The sequence below is a fragment of the Hylobates moloch genome, unplaced genomic scaffold (assembly GCF_009828535.3).
Source record: "Hylobates moloch isolate HMO894 unplaced genomic scaffold, HMol_V3 SCAFFOLD_2, whole genome shotgun sequence".
Lineage (NCBI taxonomy): Eukaryota > Metazoa > Chordata > Mammalia > Primates > Hylobatidae > Hylobates > Hylobates moloch.
This window is the reverse complement of record NW_026652277.1, coordinates 174,311,702-174,337,763: the sequence shown is the minus strand read 5'-3', so window position 1 is coordinate 174,337,763 and position 26,062 is coordinate 174,311,702. Positions and strand designations below refer to the sequence as shown.

Sequence of the window (26,062 nt, the reverse complement as noted above, 5' to 3'; positions counted from 1 at the left end):
TGAGCACGTGCGAGAGTGCGTGTGTGTGGGAGGGATGTACATGTGTGAGTGTGCAAGAGTGCATGTGTGGGAGGGGTGTACATGTGTGAGTGTGCAAGAGTGTGTGTGTGGGAGGGGTGTACATGTGTGAGCGTGTGCAAGTGTGCGTGATGTGTGGTGTGGGGGGTGTGAGACTGCGTGTGCATGTGTGGGGTTTGCATGGGGGGTGTGTGAGTGCATGTGCGTGATGTGTGGGGTGTGCGTGTGTTTGAGTGCGTGTGTGGGGGGTGGGTGTGTGTATGTATGAGCTGTGTGTGTGTTTGCTGTATGTGGTACGTGTGGTGTGTGCTATGTGTGATGGGTGTGTGTGTGTGTGTGTGTGTTTGGTGTGCTGTGTGCATTGCTGGTTGGTTCTAAGGAAGCTGCACAAGTGGCCCTAGCAATGGTCCCAGGTGGCCCTGGCAGCGCCCCTGCAGCTCCAGGACCGTAAGGCACGCTGTTGACCTCCCAGCTAGAGCAGATGGAAGGCGCAGGTCAGTGGGTAGGAGCAGCTGGGAAAGACTGTCACAGGGTCTCACTTTCCATCCTGGGAAGAGGGAGGAACTGCTAAGCCGGCTGCACATTGGGGCTGTTCAGGAGTATCGGGTGTGGTCTTCGCACACCACCTTTGTCTCACAACCACCACTGCACACCCCGGGGCTTCTCCTTGACCTCCAGTGCTTTAGGTAGGAACGCTCCCGGATGCAACTTCATCGCACCCTGAGAGCCCCGTGGCCCTGATTGATGTGAAAGGCACCCTGCTTCATGGGATGGCAAAAGGCAGATTCTGCCCATGGCAGTGCCAGTGCCAGGCTTTCCATTCTGACGATCCTGCTTGTTCATCTCTTATACAAAGGAGGAGTGGCCGAGGTGCTTTCACAGCAACAGTGGCCTTCACACCCCCCCACTCCCTTTTCTCCACCTTCCCCCTTTTCAGCAGGAGACCCCGCTGTCTTGCACAAAGCCCCAAATGAACAGTAAACCGAGGCAGAGCTGCTCCTGAATCGGGCACAAAGGGTCCCAGAGACCACGGCTGCCCTGTCCCTCTGCGTCCAGCAGTCCCTTGGGCAGTGGTGCCCGTTTCTGTGGGGCTCCTTGCATGGAGGAAAGCCAGTGGGCCGGGAGAACCTGATCCAAGCTCTACACAAAGCCCTTTGGGAACTGGCATCTGGCCCCTTCCTGTGCCGCCTGCTGTGTGCCCATTTCCAAAGATGCTGGAGCCTGGCATCTGCCCATTCCTCGTGTGGTATCATCTGTTGGTTTGTCTACTCCCCTCTCATCCACAGGGAGTCAGTCCATTTGGGGTCTGGTTTTGTCCAGCAGCTGCTATGGCACACCTGTGGTTGGGCTTCCTGACCAAAAAGACAACAGTAATCAGCAAAAAGCCCTGCAACTCCCCACGTGGGAATGTGTGTCTCCCCTGAGGACCTTCATTTCAGAGTAGGAGGAAAGTTGTCCAGGGCAGACACCACGGATTCGTGGAGTTGCTGGGAACCTGCGGAAAGTCTTGTCCTCGGGTCCTCATTCAGCAAGTCCGGGGCCCAGCATCTTACGGGGAGGGTCGCTGTGCCGGCGAACCTGCAGAACCCACACCGTGAGGTGTTTCCTTTCTATGGAGAAACTTCCTGTTATTGTCCTTGGGGGTTACACTAAGAGCTGGGGGAGTGGAAAGACAGGTTTGCCTCTGAACCCTAAATTGTACACACAACCCATGGTGGGCCACGTGTGGATATGTCAAGTCAGAGGAAAGAACCAGGCCACCAGCAGAATGTGCTGTCAGTCAGTCCACTGAGCACATTAACCAATCTAGAAAGGAAACATCCATCCGGGAAAGGTGCTGGCCAAGCGTGGAACGGAGGACAGGGACTCGGGGGGCCGGTGGGTGGCTGGAACATCCATCCAGGAAAGGCGCTGGCCAAGCGTGGAACGGAGGACGGGGACTCGGGGGACTGGTGGGTGGCTGGAACATCCATCCGGGAAAGGCGCTGGCCAAACGTGGAACGGAGGACAGGGACTCGGGGGGCTGGTGGGTGGCTGGAACATCTATCTGGGAAAGGCGCTGGCCAAGCGTGGAACGGAGGATGGGGACTTGGGGGGCTGGTGGGTGGCTGGCACCCAGCGGTCACTGTCGGGATGCGGAGCCTGCATGTCCAGCCCTGTGGAAGAACCCCCTGTGTGAAGTGGGTGCCTGGCTGTCGGCCTGACACCACTCACCATTCAGGTCCCCTGGCTGCCCTTCTCCTAATTTTATGTTTGCCTGGCAGCCTTCTGGCTGCGTGCTGATTTTTCACGTCTTCTTACCGAGACAGAATTCAGTAATCACGTGGACTTGTAGTCTCCGTAACGTTGATTTCTCCTGACGAATATAGAAAATGGCCTGTGGTCATGATTTGGCTTCCTCTTAAGGGGTTCTACAAAAACTATGTGCTGATTCTAACAAGTTGGGGGTGGGGATGAGTCATTATGGGACGATGGCTTTGGAGTCTGTTGGGCTCCGAGACCTCATGCATATTTCGGCTGGCCTGAGTGAGCCCCCGGTACATGGACACTTAGGCCATCCCTGGCTGGTCACCTCCCAGCCCTGAGCTGTCCCAGCTACATGGGGTCCCGGAATGTGGCTGCCCACCCCAACACCCGGAAACCCCTCCCCATCCCGCCCCCTTGGCTTGGGGCACCCATAGCCCACTCTGTACCACCTGTGGGTGATCTTTGGGAGAACGAATCCCACTTTGGGTTGACAGCAGGTTACGTAGGCTACTAGTTTGCATCAACCTAAGGAGCAGAGATAGATAATCCATGGGGAAAGAATGATATTTGAGACCCATTTTCAGTCACCTCATCAAGCCCTCACAGAGTCTTACTTGTATTAAATTTGTTATGAATTCACATCAGCAGCACTCATGTTAGAATGTGAACCCAGAAACCTACTCCAGAGCCAGATGATTTGCAGGGGTGAGAAGGACACAGAGAGGAGAGGCTGAATCTCAGCACCCCACTCCCAAGGCGGCATGAGTCACCTTTGCAGGAAGCCCTTGTCTCCATCCACTGATCTTAGAACTGCAGAGGGAACTCTCTTTTCCATGAGAAGAGTCAGAAAACCACTCCGGGGGGCCGTAGCGTTCCACAGAGCAAACCGGCCCCAGTGTGGACTCTCAGTCTCTCTGGCAGAGTTCTTTAAAACACACCGTCTCTACTAAAAATACAAAAAAAATTAGCCGGGCGTGGTGGTGGGCGCCTGTAGTCCCAGCTACTCAGGAGGCTGAGGCAGGAGAATGGCGTGAACCCGGGAGGCGGAGCTTGCAGTGAGCCGAGATCGCGCCACTGCACTCCAGCCTGGGCGACAGATTGCGCCACTGCACTCCAGCCTGGGCGACAGAGCGAGACTCCGTCTCAAAAACAAACAAACAAACAAACAAAAAACAAAAAACACACCAGCCATAAAACAAGTTAAACGTTTTGTTCGTTTGTTTTTCTTGCTAGGTCATGTTCACGGAGGAGGATGTCAAGTTCTACCTGGCTGAGCTGGCCTTGGCTTTAGACCATCTCCACAGCCTGGGGATCATCTACAGAGATCTGAAGCCCGAGAAGTAAGTGAGGAGAAACTGGGGCTGACTTCGCCACGCCCAGCAGCTCCGTGTGTTTTGCTGGCCCATGTTGGTAGCCACTGCTAGATATTTATTTCCTAAATGAGGACGTATCAGAGAGCAGGCTCGGGAGACTCTTGTGCCAGCAGGACCGGCTCAGGCATCAGGTACCCAGAAGCAAGTGTGGCCTTGCTGATTTGCATAGGAAACGCCCAGGCCCATTCTCACCTGACACCCATAACGCCCGAGGGAGGCCAGGCTCAGGTGCGTGTCTGTGAATCCCGGGAAGCCGGAGCTGGGGAGGGGCACGCCCACGACCCTGACCCACGTTCCTGCCCGTTCTCCTGGGTGAGGCTCATCTGGCCACTGGGGACCATCTCAAACATGGCTGCCTCCAGGGCAGTTTCTCCTCCTCTCTAATCTCTTCCCTACTGTCCTCCAGATTCAGGAAGCCCTTTCATCTACTTCAGCAAGTCCCAGGAATGTGGTTAATGAACGTCTACCTAGTTACTTGTCAGCCCCACCTCTAGGTCCCCAGTCAGAACAGCACTCCCAAGAACTTACCTAAAAGACAACAGCCACAGAATTCCCAGGCCCAGAGTCCACTGAGATTTGTGTATCCTTGGCAGTGGTGACCTGTGAGGCTATTATTTCTAGGATATTTTGCTAATCTATTCAAAATTTTTGAACAAGAAAGTCCTTCCAAAATAATAGTGTTCCCATTTTCATTTTGTTGTTGTTGTTTTTACATTTTCTTTGTAGACCTAACACATAACTAGGAGTGATCCACTTAGAAAAGAAGAGATTTGGAGGATGGTATTTTAGGTTGAGTTGACCTCAGCAGTATCCCTGAGGTGAAGTAGCTGATTATCTCACTCACTCTTCCCTGCCCTGAGGGGCCGATTAATGCTACCCACCCAGACCAGGGCCCACAGCTGCCCCTAGATGAGGCATCACCTGTGGCCTGGTGGGACCGACCAGCCTTGGGTACCACCAGGCAGCCCCAAGCCTGTGAGCTAAGACCAAGGGGGCCCTGGGGTCTGCAAACGCGTGCCAGTTGCTACTCCACATTCCTGCCCTGTCACCTGCATGAAACTGAGAAAAGACAAGCCCTGTTCTGAAGCTGGTGTTGTTAGATACAGCTGTCATTTATGGGAAACAGCTGGGTTTACCCAGAAACCAGGTCACATCCCATATCCACTGCAGGATGTAAAATGCATTTGCCCATGTGCTTGACGATCTGACTTCACCACCAGTCTGTGGAACACCACAGGCACACATGTGAGTTGAATACCTGTGTAAATACAGCTGGAGCATCCCTCATCTGAATCTGAAATGCTCCAAAATCCAAAACTTTTTGAGCCCCAGTGTGACACCCCCCAGTGGAAAATTCCACACATAAGCACTTAACACAAACGTGGTTTCATACACAAAATTATTTAAAATATTCTATAAATTAGCTCCAGGTGATGTGTAGAAGGTATATACGAAACATAAATGAATTTTGTGTTCAGACTTCTGGCTCATCTCCAAGATATCTCATTATATATAAGTAAATATTCCCAAATCCCGAAATCCTAAACACTTCTGGTTTCAGGCATTTCAGATGAGGGATGCTCAACGTAGAATCAAAAAAGATTTTATCCAGAGTAATCCCACGAAGAGAGCAGCCTCCGCAGCTGCTGTCTCCCCACAAGAGCAGCAGCACAAGGCCAGACTTCCATTCCAAAGTGGGTCTCACCTAGAACCCTGTGGTGCTCTGAGCCCTGGGAGTCCCCTTTCGCCCCTCCTTAATTGGGAGGTGATGGCAGAGCCTGGCCTGTCACCTTGGGTCGTTGCCAAGGTCATCCCAGAAGTTAACCTCATGTTAATTACCCTCTAAGTCGGAGTGCCGTGTTGTGAGTCTGTGTGGACGTTGCCACTGCTCCTCCTCCCGTGGCCCTGGCTGTTGGTGCCTGGCTGTTGGTGCCTGTGTGTTAGGTGCACACCCCGTGCATCCACTCAGGCCGGGAGTGCCGGTTCTCGTTGCTCCTGAAGGTCAGCGCGATCCTTACGCTAAAAATAGCCTTATTTAATTGCAGGCTTGAGGGAAAAGGTGGTGGGTGTTCGATTAGAATTATTAGAGAATTCATCTTGAAAGGTGCTTAATTCTGGGCAAAGATTGAATATACCCAAAAGGCAAAGATGAAAACATTTGTCTTGTTCATTATAAATTATCATCTTAATTATATGCTGTAACTTTTCCTTCCCGTTTCCAGAAAATAGTAGGTATTTTTTTTTTTAACTCCGTGGCAGATTTTTTTTAACTGTAGAAAAATACACATGACTTTTACAGTTTTAACCACGTTTAAGTGCCCAGTTCGGTGGCATTAAGCACATTCCCATTGCTGGGCCCCCATCCCCACTGTCCATCTCCAGAACTGTTTCATCTTGCAGAACTAAAGCTCTGTCCCCCTGCACCGTAGCTCTCCAGCCCCCGGCACCCGCCATCTACTTTCCACCTCTGCGACTCTGGCTCCTCTAGGGACCATACATTTTATATTTGTAAAATCATGTAATACCTGTTGTTTTGGGATGGGCTTATTTCATCGAGCATAATGTCCTCCGGGCTCCTCTGTGCTGTAGCGAGTCAGGCTTTCCTTCCTTTCACAGGTTTCTATAAAGGTATCACAGATTAATCCTCCAAGCCTTGCCTTTGTTTCTTTCCAGCCGGCTTCCTGGTCTCTTTAGGGCTAGGCTGGTACCTCCCAGCATCTGGAATAACAGGATTTAATTACAGCCAAATAAATAAATAGGGAAAGTTTGGGGCCACAGGGGTGTCAAGGTATCACAGCCCAGACTCCAGCCTGGTGTTCAGGGAAGAAGGGATTTATGCCGCACCCAGCCCTTTACGGACCCCGCCTCCATTCTCTATGCAGGGTTCACCCCACGGCAGGATACCTGGGAGGAGCAAAGGCAACTGTCACGTCTGGCACATGGCGTGACAAGGGCTTGGCGGGGAACAAGACAGGGACCCAGTGGCCCGCAGGGGTGCCGAGCCGGGAGCAGGTCTCATCACAAGATGTACCTGCTGAAGCCCGAAGCTCCTCGATGCCATGGCCCCCGCTTGTGCAGGCCTCACCTGGGTGGGTCTCCAGAGCCAGGGCAGGGCTCAGGGGAGGATACATGGGAGAAGAAGGGGGTCTTTGGACCTCAAGGGCATCCCGAGTGCAGAAACATTCCATCTGCGAGGCTCTGGGTCTCCACAGGCCACGGCAGTCCCAGGACACTCTCCACCTGTGCTTTGCGCACAGCAGTCTGGAGGGCTCCCAGACCTTCCCTGGGGACCCACGAAGATCTAAAGCCAGCAGTCCCCCAGCTGCACAAACACACATCCCTTTTTCCAGGAGGTGTGGCACCAAATGCTTTCTCGAGCTGGGAGCCGTGGAGAAGGGAGGCAGGATGGGAAAGCCCACCGCACAAGCCGTGGGGACCTCCTGGGCCAGCTCCATCAGGGCTCCCTGAAAACGTCTGCACCCAGCTGCCCCTCAGCTCCCCTCTGAGCTCTGCGTGCCCGTCAGCAGGCTGGGTCTCTTTCTAAAGCATCTGTTTTCTTTCCCTTTCTTTTAGCATCCTCCTGGATGAAGAGGGACATATTAAGATCACAGGTTTGTAAAAGACGGCAGGCCCCCTCCATGGCTTCATCTCAGCCCTGGTAACTTTGGGGACCACCTCAAAGCCCAAGCCCTCTTATTTAGACCACCCTTCCCTTTGCCAGATGCTTGTCTCTGGTTTGGCAGATTTCCCGTAGCTACAGACTGGTTATGGCATTGTACGTCTTCACAACGTCCAGAACCGTGCAGCTTCCCCGGTGGCCCCTCTTTTCCCTCTCCCCTGCCACGCTCTGTTTGCTGGGCTCCTTCAGCGTCGCTGGGTGTTTAGTTCAGGACTCCCAGTGCCCAGTGCTGACCTTAGGGTAGACATCTGGAGTCTCGCTGGTGTGTGGCCTGCAATGTGGGCCTTGCTGATGCCAACCTGAGTGCAGACATCTGGAGTCTCGCTGGAGTGCAGCCTGCACTGCTGTCCTCACTGATGCTCTCCCTGCCTCCTCCTCACTCCCTGGACCATGGTGGTGGCCACGTGACTGCCCTCTCTGTTTCCATCTAAGCCCTGGCAGCCACCGGCAAGTTCGGTCAAACTGGAAACAGCTTCTCTAGTCTCAGGACACCCCATTTGTATTAGTTCCCTATTGCGTCTGCAACAAAATGCCAGCAACATCGTGGCTTTAAACCACACAAACTTATCAGCTGACAGGTCAGGAGGCCTCAAGTCTGAAATAAGTCTCCCAGGAACGAAATCAGGTGTCGGCAGGGCTGCCTGCCTTGCGGGGTCCTCTAGCAGAGCCTCCCTTGCTTAGCTTCTTCCAGCTAGTAGAAGCTGCCCGCGTTCCTTGGCTGGGCCGCCTCCCCCATGGTGGAAGCCAGCAGGCAGCATCTTCCAAGCTCTCTGACTGCATCCCACCTCCCTCCCTAACCTGAAGACCCTTGCAATGGCGTTGGGCACACCCAGAAATCCAGGGTCACCCCCCATCTCCAGATCCTCAATGGCATCTGCAAAGTCCCTGTATTAGTCTGTTCTCAAAGTCCCCATATTAGTCTATCCTCACGCTGCTAATAAAGACATACCCAAGGCTGGGTAATTTATAAAGGAAAGAGGTTTAATGGACTCACAGTTCCACCTGGCTGGGGAGGCCTCACCATCATGGCAGAAGGGGAAGGAGGAGAAAAAGCACGTCTTACATGGCAGCAGGCGAAGAGAGAGCGTGTGCAGGAGAACTGCCCTGTATAAAACCATGAGATCTCGTGAGACTTACTCACTGTCACGAGAATAGCACAGGAAAAACCCACCCCCATGGTTGTTACCTCCCACTGCGTCCCTCCCACGACACGTGGGGATTCTTACAATTCAAGGTGAGATTTGGATGGGGACACAGCTAAACCATATCAGTCCCTTCTGCCACATAAGGTGGCCCATTCCCAGGCCGAGGGGCAAGGACATGGCCTCTCTGGGCACTGCTGCTGTACCCACTGGCTGGGCCTGCCTCGGCTCTATTTAGCCACGCTCTGTCACCCCCAAGACCTGTGGGCCCTGAGCCAATGCACTCTTGTTCTTTCCAGCCTGAGGGCCACTTCCTTCGGAAGCCCCTCCTTGCTCTGCGGCACCTGGTGACCCCTGTTCTTCCAACATAGCTCGGCCTCTGCTCCCCAGGTCTCCTCCGCCTGTCTGTGCTCTCCACACCCTCGTGTTGTCAGGGCAGGGCAGGTTCGCCACACTCTGCCTTCCCCTTGGCTCCCCAGCAGCCAGAGCCCCCTTCCTGGTAGCTGTCAGCCACACACCTGCCCTCCACCCCAGGTCCCTCTGCCCTGCAGCACCCCACCTCCACATGCCTGTGGAAAAGGGTCTGGGGGAGTTCCCGTCAGTGACTGAGAATCTGGGTGGTGTTCCGAGGCGCTCCTGGGTGTGTGCATTCATAAGGAACTCCTCACGCTTTGAGGATTTCAGCTTCAGGCACCGGCGGGCTTCGGGCACTGACGGGCTTCGGGAAGCACTCACGTGGCCCTGCTTTCGCTGAGCAGGGCTCTGCCGCGCCCACCTGGAGAGGGGGGCAGAGCCCACAGAAGGACGCTGATGCCCGCCTGCGTGGGGACCCCCGAACACACCCAGAGACTGAGGCAGTGTGTGTGCTGTGTTTGCATGTAGATTTCGGCCTGAGCAAGGAGGCCATTGACCACGACAAGAGAGCGTACTCCTTCTGTGGGACGATCGAGTACATGGCGCCCGAGGTGGTGAACCGGCGAGGACACACGCAGAGTGCCGACTGGTGGTCCTTCGGCGTGCTCATGGTGAGCCTGCCCCGACCCTCTTCCGTGCCATGGCGGCTGTTCCCCACGTGGACCCCTGTCCCCAGGTTGGTTCAGAGGTCCCGAAATGCGGAAGAAGGCAGTGCCTGAGGGCTTGGGTCACTTGGCAAGTGTCCAGGCCAAGCATTTCCTGGCAGCCTCCTCCCCATCGCACGTCCCCACCATCAGAAAGGGGCTGGGATGCAAACAAGAACGCAGAAACGCAGACGTGGGAGGAGTGAAACCCTCTTTATGCTTTGTGCTCTTCGGGCTTAGCATGAGGATTACAAGAGATGCCGTGATTTTCGAATTGAAGTATTTTTCTTATTTAAACACAAAATCCTTGCACTTAGTTGCAAACTGAGATGTACATGGAGTTAGGCATTTTTGCATCAGCGTCTGGAAAGGTGAATTGTCTCTGTCACATTTTTGCAGGCAGAGTGCTTAACAGAACCCAGTTTGGACTGGGTCTTCTGTGCCCTAGGAACTGTGTGGGCTCCTTCCCCAATCTTCAGAGGACGCTCCCTCCCTCCCTCCCCCAATCCCACCCTCCTAGCTGGGCAGGGTGCTTGTGACCTCAGGGTGGAGCAGGCCTGCAGTGAGTGCTCTGGAATCTGACCTGGATGACAATGGGGTCGTGGCATTTCAGGGGTATCCCGCCCTCTGGCCTGTGCATCACACACAGGAGGAAACTGAGGCCATGAGTACTTTAGGAAATGGGATAAAGGTTGCTCTGCCGGCATGTGGCAGAACTGTGTGCCTGCCACACCCAGTTCCCTTCAAAGTTTAGACCGCCTCTTCTCCCACCACACCCCACTCCTTGTCCCCTTGCTAGGGAACCCCAGGGCTGAGTCCTGTGGTGTTGCCTGGGGGACCCCTAGCTGGTGCCCAAGGCCTCGCTGGTCCTTTGCCACTTGGGTCACTGCAGCACTCTCTAGGCTCTGGCCTCAGCCCCAGGAGCTCACAGACCCTGGCTGTGTCCCACGTGCCCGCACGGGTTGCTCACCTCTCCCCGAGGGGCAGACATACATTAGACCAGCTCTGGAGACGGCCGTCCACAGCCTAACCCAGAAAGCCAATTCGCAGTCAGAGATGCCTGCATCACATTCATGGCTGCTCCTGCCTGTGGAAGCCCCTTCCGTCCCTGGTCATTCCTGCCTGTAAAGTGAGTCACAACACAGACAGTCGTGCAGTTCAACACATGAGCACAGGCATGACACTTGAGAGAAAGCCTGCAGCAAAGCAGCGGGCCCACGAGCTCAGCCAGGAGGATGATGCTGCTGATTTAATTTTTATCATTATTCAGACCTTCAGTGGCACTGGCTAAGGAGCAGGTCCTCTCCATGCGGAGACCACAGAGCTAAGTCCCCCACGGTCACCTCTGAGACCACCTCTGCTTTCATCTCCATGTGGAGACCACCGAGCTAAATCCCCCACCATCATCTGAGACCACCTCTGCTTTCCTTCCACTCAAAGAGTTTTTCTTTAGATACCTCAGTGAGACAGGTTCGCTTTGCTGTCTTGGAGGTGATTTCTGCCTCGATAGGTCCACTCCTTTCCACATATGTGGGTTTCCCGTGTGACCCTGGCTGGTGAGTGGTGGGTGAGGGCAGCGGGGATAGCCTTGTGGAGACCTCCCACGCTGGTGCGGGTCTTGCTGGTGCAGGGAAGTCTGACATTGCCTTTGCCGACGCTAGGCTACAGGTCCCAGCTTATAGTCTGTGGCTTCAGGAGAGATTCCAGTTCTTATACCCCCTCCTGAGAACCCCAAATTTCCCCAGAGAGCAGGGCTGGCCACGCTGCACATCCAGGCTCCCTGAAAGGGCTCCTGGCATCCTCCTGTCTCTGGGTCCTGTCCTGTAACTCTGGGCTCACAAGTGGCCCATACAGCAGTGCTGCAGGCCAGCCTTTGTGTAATGAACAAGGTCATAAAATGTTGCCACCCAGCTCTCAGGTGAACCGATGTTTAAAAAGAACAAGAGGCCAGGCTGGTGTGGAGTGGAGTACCTTAGCAGAGAAAAGCGCAGCCAAAACACCACATATATATATAAGTCAAAACTAATTGGACTTAGTTTTGTGAGGTTTCTGGGGGGACAGGGGGAGAGGAGATTTGATAATCTTCTGTTTCTTCTATTAAGGCAACAGATCATAAAACTTATCTCATAATATAAAATATATCTTTAATTTTTTTCTGGATTTTTGTTGTTATTGTTTGTTTGTTTTTTGAGACGGAGTCTCATTCTGTCACCTAGGCTGGAGTTCAGTGGTGTGATCTCAGCTCACTACAACCTCCGCCTCCTGGGTTCAAGCAATTCTCCTGCCTCAGCCTCCCAAGTAGCTGGGACTATAGGCACCCGCCACACCCAGCTAATTTTTTTTGTATTTTAGTAGAGACAGAGTTTCATCGTGTTGCCCAGGCTGGTCTTGAACCCCCAAGCTCAGGCAATCTGCCAGCCTCGGCCTCCAGAAGTGCTAGGATTACAGGCGTGAGCCACCACGCCCAGCTCTTCTGGTCTTAATCACTGCAAATTTAAAAAACAAATGGAGAAGCTGAAAGAAAAAAAAAAAATAGGAGAAGAGAAAAGACATAAAAGGAATGATCCAAAGATGGAGATACAAGGAGGGGCCAGAAGAAGTGGAAATGAGACCACGCTGGGCTCGCCTTGCTCCGGCAAACTCCCGCCCGCCCCATTCCCTCCCACCATCAGCCCTAAGACAGAAGCGCCACTCCCAGTGGCCTTTGCTGACCCTGGCAGGGTTGGTGGCTCTGGCTGGTGGCTCTGGCTTCGGTGTCTTCTCAGCACTCCTGGCTTGCCACTGCTCTAACGTCTGCCATCTTTTATCGTCACTGTTTGTCTCTGTGAGTGTCTCCTGGCACATGGAGTGTCTTAAACACCAGTCACCTTACCCAAGATGCCCCAGCACAGACAAAAGTGCCTGCACCCAGCCAGGCCTCCAAGGGACCCATGAGGGAGTGAAGACACCAGGGTGGAAGCAGAGAGGCACTCACACCCAGACGCAGTGCCCGGCAGCCTTCACACATCATGGAGTCCCCACCCTCCCTGTCCCTAGAGTCTGAAGAAGAGGATATTGAGAGCTTCTGAAGGAGGCCTGGCCCAGCACTGCCCGGCACGTCACCACACCAGGCACTCTCCTCCCACGTGCCTCCCTGGGCACAGGACATTTCTTACTGAATTGTTCACTTGTTTGCTGGGATCGTCCCACATTCAATGTCTCGTGACAGCTGGGGAAGGGGTCTGGCTCCAGAACTGCTGTGTCACTCTGGAGCCTGAGGCAGGGCTGGCTGTTGCAGTGGTGACCACAAGCTAAGGCTGCCTGACCATCTTCACATTTGATCTCAACCCGACAATCTCCAAGCCGGGCAGGAAAGACTGTATTCTTTCTGTGCACAAAAATGAAAACTAAAGCTCGGAGAGCCTAAGTGTCGGGCTCAAGATCACATAATAGTCCCAGAAACACATTCTTATTTAGTCCCGCCCGCCCACGTGGTGGCCGGCTGCACACAGGCAAAGGTCTCAACTCTGGAGGCCCCACGCTTCCCACACGTCCGTGGGTGGCATCAGAAGTGACTTCTGAATTCTCATTTGTAGCTAAGAGATGGGCCTTGGGTGACCTTTCAAGTCGTATCTTACCCAAGCCTTGTAAGCGGATCGGTGCAGAGCCGTTGTACGTGTGAGGGGCCTTGTTTTAAAAGAAGGCTGAGACCCTGGAGGCCGCGTGCCGGGGGAGTGGTCCTCGTGTGGGCGGCCGTCCGTCCCCTGGAGGTGGATGTGTGCTGGGATCCCTTCCCGAGGAGCCGCATCCACAAGTGCCCTCCCCAGACCTGGAAGGAAGGATGCCTGTGCCAGGGGCGGGAAGTCAGTGTCCCTGCATAAAATTCCGTGTCTGAAATTAGGAGCTGGTACCTGGAGAAGAATGTGCAAACCTGGTGGCCAGCTGCGTGGTGACGTTTGTAGAATTTCCAGCACTCCTCTATGTCAGGCTGGAACCAGTTTCTAGAAGGATATTTGGGCTGTGTTTTGTAAACATCTAAAGCATCTCTTGAGCACTCTGGTTTCGTGAGACCACTTTATCCTTCTCCCGTTTCTTAACCACAGGCACGGAATGTTCTGGACATCCCACCTCAGGTGCCTTGTGATGTGTCCTTATGCCACCATAGCAAACACGGATGGTTCTGAGCTCAGGCTCTGCTGCTTGCAGCTGGACCGTTCACCTGTAGATGGTTGTGAGGAGCTGTTTTGAGACTGAGATTCTTGGCACTCGGAGTTGGGTGCAGCACACGGAGTGAGAGCAGCTCGGATGAGAGGGCATGTGTCTGTGCACGCAGGGACCTCCGCACACGGGCATGGATCAACACAGCTCTCCGAGACCCGGCCCCTCCATACCGTGCAAAGCCAGGCCCTCTACCACTTCAAGTCATCCATCTCAGGGCAGGGCTTGTCCTTGCCTATTTTCAGATTAAAATGTTAGCTTGCTTTTGGTGCCCTGTTAAGAATGGTGATCGGCCAAGTAAACTTGAAATCGAGGCTCCTGTCACCAAGGGTCTCCCCAGAGTCTCCTCCTTACCCTGCCCCCAGTACCACTGGCCTCCTAGAGGCGCGTCCTGCCTGTGCTGGGGCCGCCACTCTTTCCAGGTTCCTTAGCTGTCCCTTTAGACAGGGCTTCTCAGCCAGCACTGTTGAGGTTGGGACTGGCCATTTCCTTGTTGTGGGGCGCCCTGTGTGTCATAGGATGTTTAGCAGCATCCATCCCTCCCTCAATGGATGCCTGTAGCACCAGGGCCCCCAGGCATGACAGCCAGCAATGTCTCTAGTCATTAGGAAATGTCCCCGGCAGGCGGTGGTGACCCCGGTTGAGAAGCACTGCGTTACGTCTGTCCAATTACCTTCCCAGAAGCACCGGGCCTGCAGCCGGTGGAGCTTTGGCTGCATCTCCTCGAGCCCCTCTGTGCCTGTCTGCAGCCTGGTCTCGGCGCCGATTGGGAAAGAATCCTTTGGAGTGCCCTCCCTCCCCCAGTGTGTGTACTTGACTGTGGGACCCCAAGATGAACCTCAGCTTTTCTCAGTTCACCATGGAAGCCTTGGCCAGCCTCAGTGCTGCTCAACAACACAGCAAAAGTCTTACTGTAAATAACGCCCCAAGAAACTCATCAGCAAAACCTGAGTCAGTAATGCCTCCGTACTGGAAAGTGCCCGGGCAGCTCCATTCAGACGATCATACTGAGATGATCTCCCTTCTCCACAGAAAAGGGTGGATAAGGGGATGGGAAAGGCAGCAGAACCCCATGGCTGGTGGAGGCTGCAAAGTCCACACCTCCCCCTCAGCATCACCCCACCATCAGCAGCACCTTCATCACTAAGAAGCAGTTATTGAATATTCATGGGTGCTGTGCTGGGTGTTCTCTGGCTGAGTAGATGGTTGGGGGCCTCCTACCATATGGATGGAGGACGAAGGGGAGGAGGAGAGAGAAACACAAAGCAGTGGACCCTGATCACAAGGGAGTCATCTTCAAAAGCTGAAAAGAAATCACCAGACCAGGCGGGGTGGCTCACGCCTGTAGTCCCAGCACTTTGGGAGGCCAAGGCGGGTGGATCACTTGAGGTCAGGAGTTCAAGACCAGCCTGGCCAACATGGTGAAACCCTGTGTCTACTAAAAAAAAAAAAAATACAAAAATTAGCCAGGCATAGTGGCACACGCCTGTAGTCCCAGCTACTTGGAAGGTGGAAACAGGAGAATCACTCGAACCCAGGAGGCGGAGGTTGCAGTGAGCCGAGATTGTGCCATTGCACTCCAGCCTGGGCAACAGTGACAGACTCTATCTCAAAAAAAAAAAAAAAAGAAAGAAAAAGAAATCACCAAACAAAAGTATGCAAGATACCAGTCCATCAGCAAAAAATAAATGATATCTGGGCATCTGGACAGGCACCATTTGTGTAACAAGGATTAAACGGTGTGTATAGGATGACAGCTTTCTCATTTCACGTAGCCAGAAGGCTTGTCCTTGGAAATGGGATTTCATAGTGCTATTAATAGACTCAAGAAAGAAAGAAGAAAGAGCAGAATAGGAAAGGAGTTCCCTTTGCTAATACCATTCTATTCTGAGAGATATTTCAATGTGTATGATCAACTTATAAACTTTCTTCCTGTTTTACCAGATGCACAGTTCATCTGCCAGTCAGAGCATTCTGGCCTTTCCAGTTTAATTACACTTGTCTCTTTTTCAGTTCTCATCTGGACCCCCTTCCGCTTGCTTTTTATTACTTTTGTATTTATTGATTGCCTGCAGCCTGTCTGCTCTGAGTTCCCTCACTTACTCTGTGCACAGAATGGACAGCACATTTTAATGTGACAGAACAGGCTTCAAACGTCAGAACTGGTGGAGAAGTTTCCATTTCTTTTATAATGTTGTTTTCAGAAAGCAGACTGGTAATATTAATAAAGCCTTAAATGCATTCATTTCTTTAAGATTATAATTTCACTCCTAGCAGCCTATCATAAGAATAAATCCAAATCTTAGGAAATCATCTGTGCACATTTCAGTAGTACTTATAGTAGCAGAAAGTTGGAAATGTCCTAAGTGTACAGCAATAGATAGACTCACTATTACATTTTGGCATATCCACGTTTGTTAAGTGACATTACAAAGATTTCATCATAACCACTGAAAGTTTTATATTATTCTGTGAAAAGTTAGTATACAAAACCTTATCTGTGTTTTTAAAACAAAATAAAAAACAGCTTATAAAAAGTACTAGGAGGAACTAACAAATGTTAATTTTGGATATCTTTGGGTAATGGAATTCTGCGTGATTATTTTGGTCTTTCTACTTTGTGTATCTCCTGAGATTTTCAAACTGCAAAGGACGAATGAATGCTGGAGGATGAATTCTAAAAGGGCAGAGACACACGCAGTAAAAAATAAAGATAAGCGAGAATTCAATAAGACCATGGAAACACCTGCTTCCCCGTAATTTAAACTGACTTGAAAGACACCGAGTAGGATTGATCCTTGGGTACATTCCACTTAGATTCAGGATCTTATTTTTATGAAAAGATTGGTTGCTGCTGCAGCCCTAGTTTCTTTTGTGAGAAGCAGTCAGCTGTGCACCTTGCTCTGATGAGACCATTCCGGGCCACTGCTTCCAGAGTGTGTGTAATCACCACTGCATGTGCCCGGGGGAGTTGGCGCAAGAAAGAAACCCATGCTCAGAAAAGGCTGTGCTGCATCCCCTCCTCATCTCAAGCTCCGTCCTGGCAGGTGTCCAGTAATAACACAATAAGGATGTAGGGTGCAGCAGCTGTATCTGAGAGGTTGCTGTGCGATATTGTCCGCGTCAGAGGCTAATGGCTGTGGTCAGGTCTATCTCATGCTGGAAGCACTCTAGCCCCTGCCATCCTGGCATGCGTGGGTGTTCAACACGAGCTAGCTGTTCTCCTCCTCCTCCTAGCTCATCCCTTCCACAGCACCCGCCAGGGCAGGACAGGTTCCTAAACCGCATGTAAGATGTGTTCGTCCAAACTGCCTGACCACAGGACCCTGCTCTGCCTCTTTCCTCTGTCATACTCAGTGCCTGCTGGCCTGCCACAGATGTGATTATCTGCCACATCTGTCATTTACCCGTCTCACCCACCGAATGGCAAGCTCTGCGAGGCAGTTTTAGTCACTGCTGTACCCCAAGCACGTAGGCCAGTGGCTACAATTGACTGATGGAGATTTTGAATGAGGAAATGGACATGGTAGCAGGCTGCCCTACTAGGGTGCTCTGCCGTTAAGCCGGGTCCATCTGGATGAGTGAACTCACTGTGCTCTGTGTTGCTCTGCAGTTCGAGATGCTCACGGGGTCCCTGCCGTTCCAGGGGAAGGACAGGAAGGAGACCATGGCTCTCATCCTCAAGTGAGTGGTGTGGGTGGTGTGGGTACTGTGGGTAGTGTGGGTGGTGTGGGTGGTGTGGGTAGTGTGGGTACTGTGGGTGGTGTGGGTAGTGTGGGTGGTGTGGGTGGTGTGGGTGGTGTGGGTAGTGTGGGTAGTGTGGGTGGTGTGGGTGGTGTGGGTGGTGTGGGTAGTGTGGGTGGTGTGGGTGGTGTGGGTAGTGTGGGTGGTGTGGGTATGGGTGGTGTGGGTGGTGTGGGTACTGTGGGTGGTGTGGGTACTGTGGGTGGTGTGGGTGGTGTGGGTGGTGTGGCTGGTGTGGGTAGTGTGGGTACTGTGGGTACTGTGGGTAGTGTGGGTGCTGTGGGAGCCACCCTAGAGACCTGCGAGCACCTTCTGACATCAAGAGCTGCTGCCTCTGAACCTGGAACTGTGAAGTTTTAATTACATTACTAGGCTTACAGTGTCAAAGTATTGTAAGCTGTTTCCTAAAAGTCACTGATTTTACACAAAATGGTAGCGCTCTTCCACCAGTAGCAGTGGTAATAGGGTGCTGGGCATTCTAATGACAGTGGGTCAAAGGAGCAGTTGCTGGTTTGTCTCATCCTGCTGAGTGGTTCTGATGAACTCTTCTACCATAGATGGTTTTCCATCAGTAGGTCACTTAGAATGTGTAGTGGCTGGTTTTCAAGCGTGATGATTGGTGACCTCCCAGAAGTAAAGTATAGACGGAAAAAGACACAAGGCCTACAGGGCCTTGTCCAGAGAGACCACAGGAGCAGGGGTCTCCTTTCCCTCCCCACCTGCTAACCCCATTCATATAGCACTCCTGGTTGACCTTGGCAGGACTCGGTATCATTTTACCATGTGACTGGATACAAACCATTTTCATTTCATTTCAATTCTCATGAAAAATCATTTACTAAGCCAAGGTTTTGCTCTTGGACTGTAGGAAGAAGCCTGATCCCCATACTACCATGCCATAGCATCCTAAATGTGAGCAGACACCACTGACCATCACTGTCCCAGAGCAGACGGAAGGAGGGCAGGAAACAGAGAGGCTGGGAGCCCCTAATCAGTTCCTTCCTAAGTGAGGCCACTCGGTGGAGGAGTCATAAAGCCGTTTGTCCTCATGAGCTGCTCTTGCCAACTCTGCTTGCAAATGGACACGTAACTTTTATAAAATTGAGAATCACCTAAAACACCACCAGCTCAGCTTTTGTAAGCTCGGTCCTTATGTAGATGGAAGGAGAGAGGGGAGTGAAAAAGCTCCATCGTGAGGACCCTTTTGTAAAGCTAAGGAGTGTCTTTTTATTTAATCAGCCTTTTCCTCCATCAGGGGACCTTGAATTGCAGCAGACACTGAGAGCTGCAAGTTAGGACCTTTGCAGTGATTCTCATTGTTTGAATTTTAAGGGAGAACACGTTCTTTATTTTTTCTAAAGTTGGAATAATCCCTGACAGCAAGTCACGGGTGTGGCCTCAGGGCATTCCACTTGGGAGGGATGGAGAATTTCTGGAGGGAGCACCAGGCTCTGTGCGCGGGGTTCTCAGTGTGCTCTGAGGACCCTGGTGACCCTGAGACCCTCCTGGGGTTCGCAGGTCCTCCTCTCGCAGGTTTTCTTCATAGCATCACAATAGACTGAGCACAGGGTCCAGCTGTCTCCTACGAGCCAGGAAGAGACCCATCAAAATGCAGAACAATGCCACTAAAGGCTTTTTTATATGTTTGAGAAAACATAGATAATTTCCATTAACAATGTTATTTATGTTAATGGGAGTATTATTATTTTTTAATGATTTTATTATTAAATGACGTTTATTAATAAAAATTTATTAAAGTGAATTAGGAAATGGAAATTATACAAATTTCTCACTTTACTTTCTACTGTGGTAAATATCACAGCTGTAACCCACATAAACATAAGCTCTTTGGTGTCCTCAGTAACTTTTAAAGCATAAAAGGGTCCTAAGACCCACGTGTTAGAGCACGGGCTGCTCTGGGTGACTGCGATTGAGGTCTCTGAATGCTGACTGGGGCCCTGTTTATAGCTTGTCCTTGTTCTCCTAAAATAGATCCTAAAATAGGATCTTGTTTTTCAGAGCCAAGCTGGGGATGCCGCAGTTCCTCAGCGGGGAGGCACAGAGTTTACTGCGAGCTCTCTTCAAACGGAACCCTTGCAACCGGCTGGGTAAGATTCCCCGGGACACCCTACCGCGGGACACCCCACCGCGGAACACCCCACCACGGGAACATGCAGGGTGCTGCCCCACGAGCTACAGTGGGGATGTGGAGGGCCACCCTCCTGCTCCGCGCAATGCCAACCAAGGTCACTGAAAACAGACCTCACCTAGAGGTTGAAATAGTACTAGTGCCATCTGAGCTCCAGGAAAAAAGGCCCATTCACAGCTTCTAAAACACATAGTTGCTGCCAAACTACCATAAGCGCTTTTCTAAAAGCCACTGGTTTTACCCAAAATGGTAGTGTTCGTCTACCAATCTGACTTCCCTGAGTTTTGAAAGTCTCTAAGCTAAGGACAGAACCGTTGAAAAGCTGCTTCTAATTTAATTCTCCCTAAATTGAGAAACCTCCACATCTATTAAAATCGGGATCTACTTTAACATTAACTACTGATTGATTTTCTTTTTGTGTATGTGACAGTGTATTGAGGATTACTCCGTGGGCTGGGCTGGTCTTAGCGAGTGGGCGCAGCTGTGTTGTCTCAGAGTCAGACAGCAGCGGGAGCAGGGTGTTTCCGGTTCAGACAGCAGCGGGAGCAGGGTGTTTCCGGTTCAGACAGCAGCGGGAGCAGGGTGTTTCCGGTTCAGACAGCAGCGGGAGCAGGGTGTTTCCAGTTATTTTAACAAGAAAACGAAAGGAACACATTAAATTCTGTTTTTTTAAACTCTAACCTCATAGATAGAAGACATATCAGAGGGGAAGGCAAAAGTTAAATCAGGAAATATTTCATTTCGGAAAAAATACTAGATTTTCCTCTCTGCTTGCCTTAACCCCAAAGAAAGAAGGACCCATTTAACTTCTTCCCCACATCAGCTTCCGTTGCAGGGAACTTTTGCATTAATTTGCAATCCTTCAGTGATTGAAAGTGAAGCTAATCAAGAGTACCTCCCCACTCCACAGTCATATTTCACAATATGAGATAATTGATGTGTAACTGTGATCTTAGAAGAAAGGAGTTAAGGTGATTTTTAAAAATCAACATTGATGTATTTAAAGTACTGAGTAGTAATTCCCATGAGATTTATCTTGTAATGAATTTTCATAGTTGTATTCACCTAATTAAACACATTTACATCCAACTTCTAATCAAGATTTTTATCACGTAAACCACTCTTCCTTCCTGCAGATTCATCTTCATAGTAATTCTTTACTTCATATAAAGCTGTCCCATAGTTGTCTTTCCAAGGCAGTTCTCCTCTGTGTAAGCAGATATTTTATTCCACTCTACAGACCTTTCAGTGATCACCCACTGTCAGCGCCTTTGTCCACTCAGCCTGTTTTCATTCTTCCACACAACACAGTAAAGCAATTCCTCCTTGTCACTGAGCACCTCTGCATGCCGAGCGTGGCTACCAGGAGAGCGGGTGACACAGTGAACTCCCCGTGGCACGGGTGACATGAGAGCAGGTGACACAGTGAGCTCCCCATGGCGCAGGTGACGTCAGAGCAGGTGACACGGTGAGCTCCCCATGGCGTGGGTGACGTCAGAGCAGGTGTCACAGTGAGCTCCCCGTGGCGCGGGTGATGTCACAGGGTGTTCTGCCGTCACTGTCCACCGGTCACTGCAGGCCAATCCAGAAAGCCCAGGGCACGTGGGTGTGTGTCAGGAGAGTAAATCCCTGCAACATTTCAGCACCTTGGTAAAACCATCAAAACATTAAATGTATGCACCCTTTTGCCCAGAAGTGTTACTGCCAGAAATCTCTCCAACAGAAATAGCCATACCTGCGTAAAAGGGGTACAAATAAACAGTGTTTGCCGAAGGTCTTCCTGTTTAACAAAGACCTGAAGATGAAGTAAGCACCAATCAATAAGGAAATCATTGAATCAATTATGAAACGTCCACACCACAGCCTGGGGCTGGAGGACGGTGTCTTGGCCATGGCTCTGCCCGGTCTGCATTTTGGGCTGGTTAATTCTTGTTTTGGGAGCTGCTCCATGCATTGAGGCTGTTTAGCAGCATCCCCACCCCCACCCCGTGATGATCAAACGTCTCCTGACATTGGCAAAGTCCCCCTGTTTAGAATCTCCACGTTGCTGTTACTGACGTGGAAGGGCCAGGGTCTAGAGTGAATTGCAGCCCGCATGGCTGGAGAGTGTAGACTCACCCTGCAGTGGAGCCCGTGTCACCCACACCACAGTACATCCGTGCCAGGGCACATGGAGACACCGACGGACCCAGCCCCCAGCGCCACCTGGCAGGGCCCCATGCTGGTGTCTGTGGAAAGGACTGTGTCCAGTGCATTGGATGAAAACTAGCTAGCAGGTCACTGCACACATTTTACAGCTCTGTCCCCAGTCAAAGGTCTGAGAGGCTGGGGAACTGTCACCCAGACAGAGGCAGCTTCCTTAGAGGGATATTCACCAACAGTGCTGTGGACAAAGCTGAAGGCCCCAGCAGAGCAGCCCCAAGTCACCGAGATGCCAGCTGGGGGCGATAATGAGATGGAAGGCCCAGGATGGAGAGCACTCAGGACCAGAGAGGAGGATGCCTGGTCAGGACAGAGGGCCTGTGCTGCAGCGCACACAGGGGCACTGTGTGTGTTCATGCGTGTGCATGCGTGTGTGTGCGTGCATGTGTGTGTGTTCATGTGTGTGCGTGTGTTCATGCGTGTGTGCGCATGTGTTCATGCGTGTGTGCGTGTTCATGTGTGTGCGTGTGTGTTCATGTGTGTGCATGCGTGTGTGCATGTGTTCATGCGTGTGTGCGTGTTCATGCGTGTGTGCACGTGTGTTCATGCGTGTGTGCGTGTGTGTTCATGTGTGTGCGTGCGTGTGTGTGCATGTGTTCATGCGTGTGCATGTGTGTGCGTGTGTGTGCTCACAGGTGTGTGTAGGGTTCATGGCTTAGAGGAACCCACCGACCAAACAGAATTTCTGCCACATTGTTGTTACTGGGACCCCCTCAGCAAAGTCCCAGATGGGACCTGAGATTCCAACCAGGAGTCAGCAGGACTCCTCCTTTTCATCAGTGGTGACGGTCGTCGTTAGCCAGGGTCACAGCCACATTTCCAAGAGGTGTGCGGCTCCTAAAGCTGTCTGCACCTTGGCCCTTCACTCGCTGGTCTTGGTGCACACCCACGGTTACGCAGTGACTCGGCTGAGGAAACGCAGCAAGGGCTCAGCGCTAACCCTGAGTGCCCAGAGTCCCTGTCCACACAGGGCCTGTCATGGGCAAGACCTCACCCCCTGAGAGTGGGGTCCCCGGTGGTGGGAAATGCAGCCTTGGACAGAGGGACAGCCTGGGACAGCAAGGCAGGAAGGGCTTGTGTCCCACCCTGTGTCCCGAAGTTGCCATTTCACTGCAGTTTTCCCAAATCTGGGTGTGGTCTGGCCTTTTGTTTACAGACCCCTGTTCATCACTGTGCGTCTGGGGAGGTGGGGGAGGCGGCATTTCTTAACTCTGAGGGTGTGTTTGAAGACGGACGCAAGTCGAGAAGCGTGTCTCAGCTAAGCCAATGCATCGCGGTACCCTGGTTTGTCCAAATGCTATGTCAAAGGTCATGTGTCTGATCTGAGTCTTTCAGATTGTGAATTAAATTGAGTCCCTTTCATTGCAGTCTCCGTCAGCACTAAGAGCAATGTGGAAGTAACCCTTCTGGGAGGAAGTAACCCTCCCAGCTGGAGGGGATCGGGCTCGCCGGCAGGGGCTTGCTGCCCAGCTCAGCAGACCTCAACCCACTTCAGGACACGCCTGCCTTAGAATCGGGTTTGCAATGCTGTAAACTACCACAAAATGCACAGAAGCATCTTTGCATGCCATTTCCACTCATCTCTTAACTCTGAAGTTTGCCCACGTCTAGAGCCCCGGTCTCATTTCATGAGCCTTTTCGGTGTCAGGTCCAGAGCTGTTCTTTTCCGTGACCCTAGGTTGCACCTTTACTGTGTCTGTGGCTCTCCTCCCTGCATTCTCTGTGCTGCTGGGTGTAAGCACGGCCTCCCCCACACAGCCCTGGGAGGCAGGCTCCATGGGCGGTGGCAGAGGGTGGGTGGACAGCTCCGACGTTCCCCTGCCTGGGCGGATTTCCAATGAACCAGGAGAACAGGTCGTTCTTCGAGCCTCAGGTTTCTCCGGGCGCGGTGCTGTTGATGAGGATAAGATGCCTTGGCACTGCATTAAGACCGTCATTATCTGACTTGAATTCTCATGACAGCACTTCAAAGCAGGTCAGACAAGAAGCTTACGAAATTCACTTATGAAAACAGATGTAGCCATAGGAATTGCTTTTAGCTGCAAGGAGTAGAACCCTTAAATAATTTTAAATTTTTTGTTCAGTTAATTTAGTTTTCCAAATCGCGGTTTCATTCTCTTATTAACACACCACGTGGTGGTGGATGAGTTGTAGACACTGGCAGCTGAACTACTGCTGTCAGGAGCCCAGATCTTCCTGTGGCTTCTGTTTCCCATCCTCAGTGCACTGCCTTTTCATCCTTATCCTCGGTGCCTTGTGATGACAATGTGGCTACAACACTTCCTGGAATCACACCCTCACTGCAGGAGAAAAAAAAAGCAACTGGATGAGGCCAGCTGCCTCTGTCCCCTTTATCACAAAAACAAAGCTTTTCTGGAAGCCCCTGGGAGTTCTTTGTACTTCTTGTTGACTGGAACCCTGTCCCATGGCACTCGTGACACATGGCACCATAAGGAAGGCAGGAGAACAAGCATCTGTGGTTGGAGGAAGAAAACGAGGGCTGGAGTGGCGGCTTTACTGGCCAGGCAGCTGGGCCGGCCACAGGTATTCACTAAGTGATGAGACCCACGAAGGCAGAGGTTGTGTCTGGCTCTTCTTTGTATCCAGCTCTCAGACCACGCAGAGCCCCTGGTGAATATGAATGCACTAAAGTGAATTGAAGGAATTGCAGTTGTTCTTTGAGGCGCTCTGAAAAGCTCCTTGCCCTGAAGCGCGTGGAGTTGAGTCGGGCCTGACCCTTGGTGCTCCTGCTTCATCTCTATCCATTTTCCCTGTCAAGTGGTAAAGCAGAGAAGACAGCACGGGTTTGCGGGCATGTCACGCCTTGGCCCCTGCAGTGCCTGCTCAGATGCAGGGGCTCTGCCTGTGGACATGGACGTCATGCTGTTTCTGTGCACTCACCCAGAATTCTTTTTCACAAAGTGTTTTTCTGCTGGTGACTTGCACAATCCTGCATTCTCTTAGCACTTCACACCTGCCAAGTATGCACACCTGTCATCTCCGATCTTCATGACAAGACTGTAAAATTGTGTTCATCATTTTCTGTTTGAGCAAGGCTCTGTTCCAAGGTACAAGGGCTTGTCCCAGGACCCTGTGTGTGCAGGAGTCAGCTCTAGTTGGCACCCACCCAGCCAGAGAGCAGTGCAGCTGTCGCAGAGGCCTGGGTCCTCCCTTCCCGAATGTGGAATCACAAACCCGTTCCTTCTCCGTGGGTTTCTGAGAAGACCAAGTATGAGCTTCTCTTATTTAGTGAGGGTGCGATTTGCCCTTACTCTTAAAAAGAGGAAAAAAGGGCCCTGCTCTTCTAATTCTTCATTAGCATGACATTTTCGGTCTTCAAGATGCAAAATGGGCTTTTCTTAATTTTTTCCGATTCTGTAAGAAATCAGGCCTGATTTTTCCTTTCCCCTGAGTGTTTGAGGGCCGTGCTCCTGCTAGAAGTGGTGGATTCTCTGGTGTTGGCATGGCAGCAGGATGTGTGAGAGCAGGACCCAGGTGGCCACGGCCCCAGCTCTGTGAGCTTCTGGTCTGCGGCCCACAGTGGCATGGGGGTTGTCCAGATTCTGAGTTCCAGACCTACTGGGCTGTGGCCAGCTGCACAGCCACGCGCCCTGTCCCTCCTCTTCTCTGGGAAATGAAGGTGGGGTTGATGGTCCCTGCAGTTCCATCCAGCTCCAACAGCGTGCAGCTGCGCGTGTCCTCTCCCCACACACGTAGACGTCCCGGGTGGTCTCTTACCTGATGTGGCACAAACATGTCCTGTAAAAGCGGCCCCGTCGGCCCAAAGGCTCCCCGCAGTCTTCAGGCTGTGAGTCTTGGGGCATCTTGTTACATCTGGTTTTCGAGAATCTCTGCTTTTGAGGCAATTGGACAAGTGTTGGGACTTCTTATTGAAGGTCAAGGCTGCACGGCCACCTTTGTTTAGAACAGTCCCTTTTGGGAGGCAACTAGTTTAAAATGATCCCCCAAATTTGCTTTATGGTGGGGGCGTCCTGTAGCATGGCTGTGAAGCACTCTGGGTTTTAGGGAAGATGAAATAGGATGTGATGTCTCTCTCCCTCTCCCCTCCTTCCTTTCCCTCATCTTCCCTTGTCTCCAGTCCCACCCAAACACACAGATTTCACTTATTGAAACTGGAGAAGTTCATGAAATCTTTCCACTTTACTAATTTGGGTGGGTTTTCCCTCCTCCACCGGCTAACCCTGTGAAGCCAGCCTGAGAGGGTCACACTCATTTCCTCATCATCGCCTGAA

At 51.9% G+C, this 26,062-nt stretch overlaps 1 protein-coding gene across 4 annotated transcripts in view; it reads left to right on the top strand.

Moving 5' to 3' along the window:
* Positions 1 to 26,062, top strand: part of RPS6KA2 (ribosomal protein S6 kinase A2) — a 456,813-nt gene that overhangs the window by 363,838 nt on the left and 66,913 nt on the right. For all 4 annotated transcript variants that reach the window (XM_032162339.2, XM_032162347.2, XM_032162329.2 and 1 more), the window contains 5 exons: positions 3,499 to 3,605; positions 7,212 to 7,249; positions 9,342 to 9,484; positions 17,328 to 17,398; positions 19,478 to 19,566. In XM_032162339.2, coding sequence (XP_032018230.1) covers positions 3,499 to 3,605; positions 7,212 to 7,249; positions 9,342 to 9,484; positions 17,328 to 17,398; positions 19,478 to 19,566 — 448 coding nt within the window. The remainder of the gene's footprint in view (positions 1 to 3,498; positions 3,606 to 7,211; positions 7,250 to 9,341; positions 9,485 to 17,327; positions 17,399 to 19,477; positions 19,567 to 26,062) is intronic.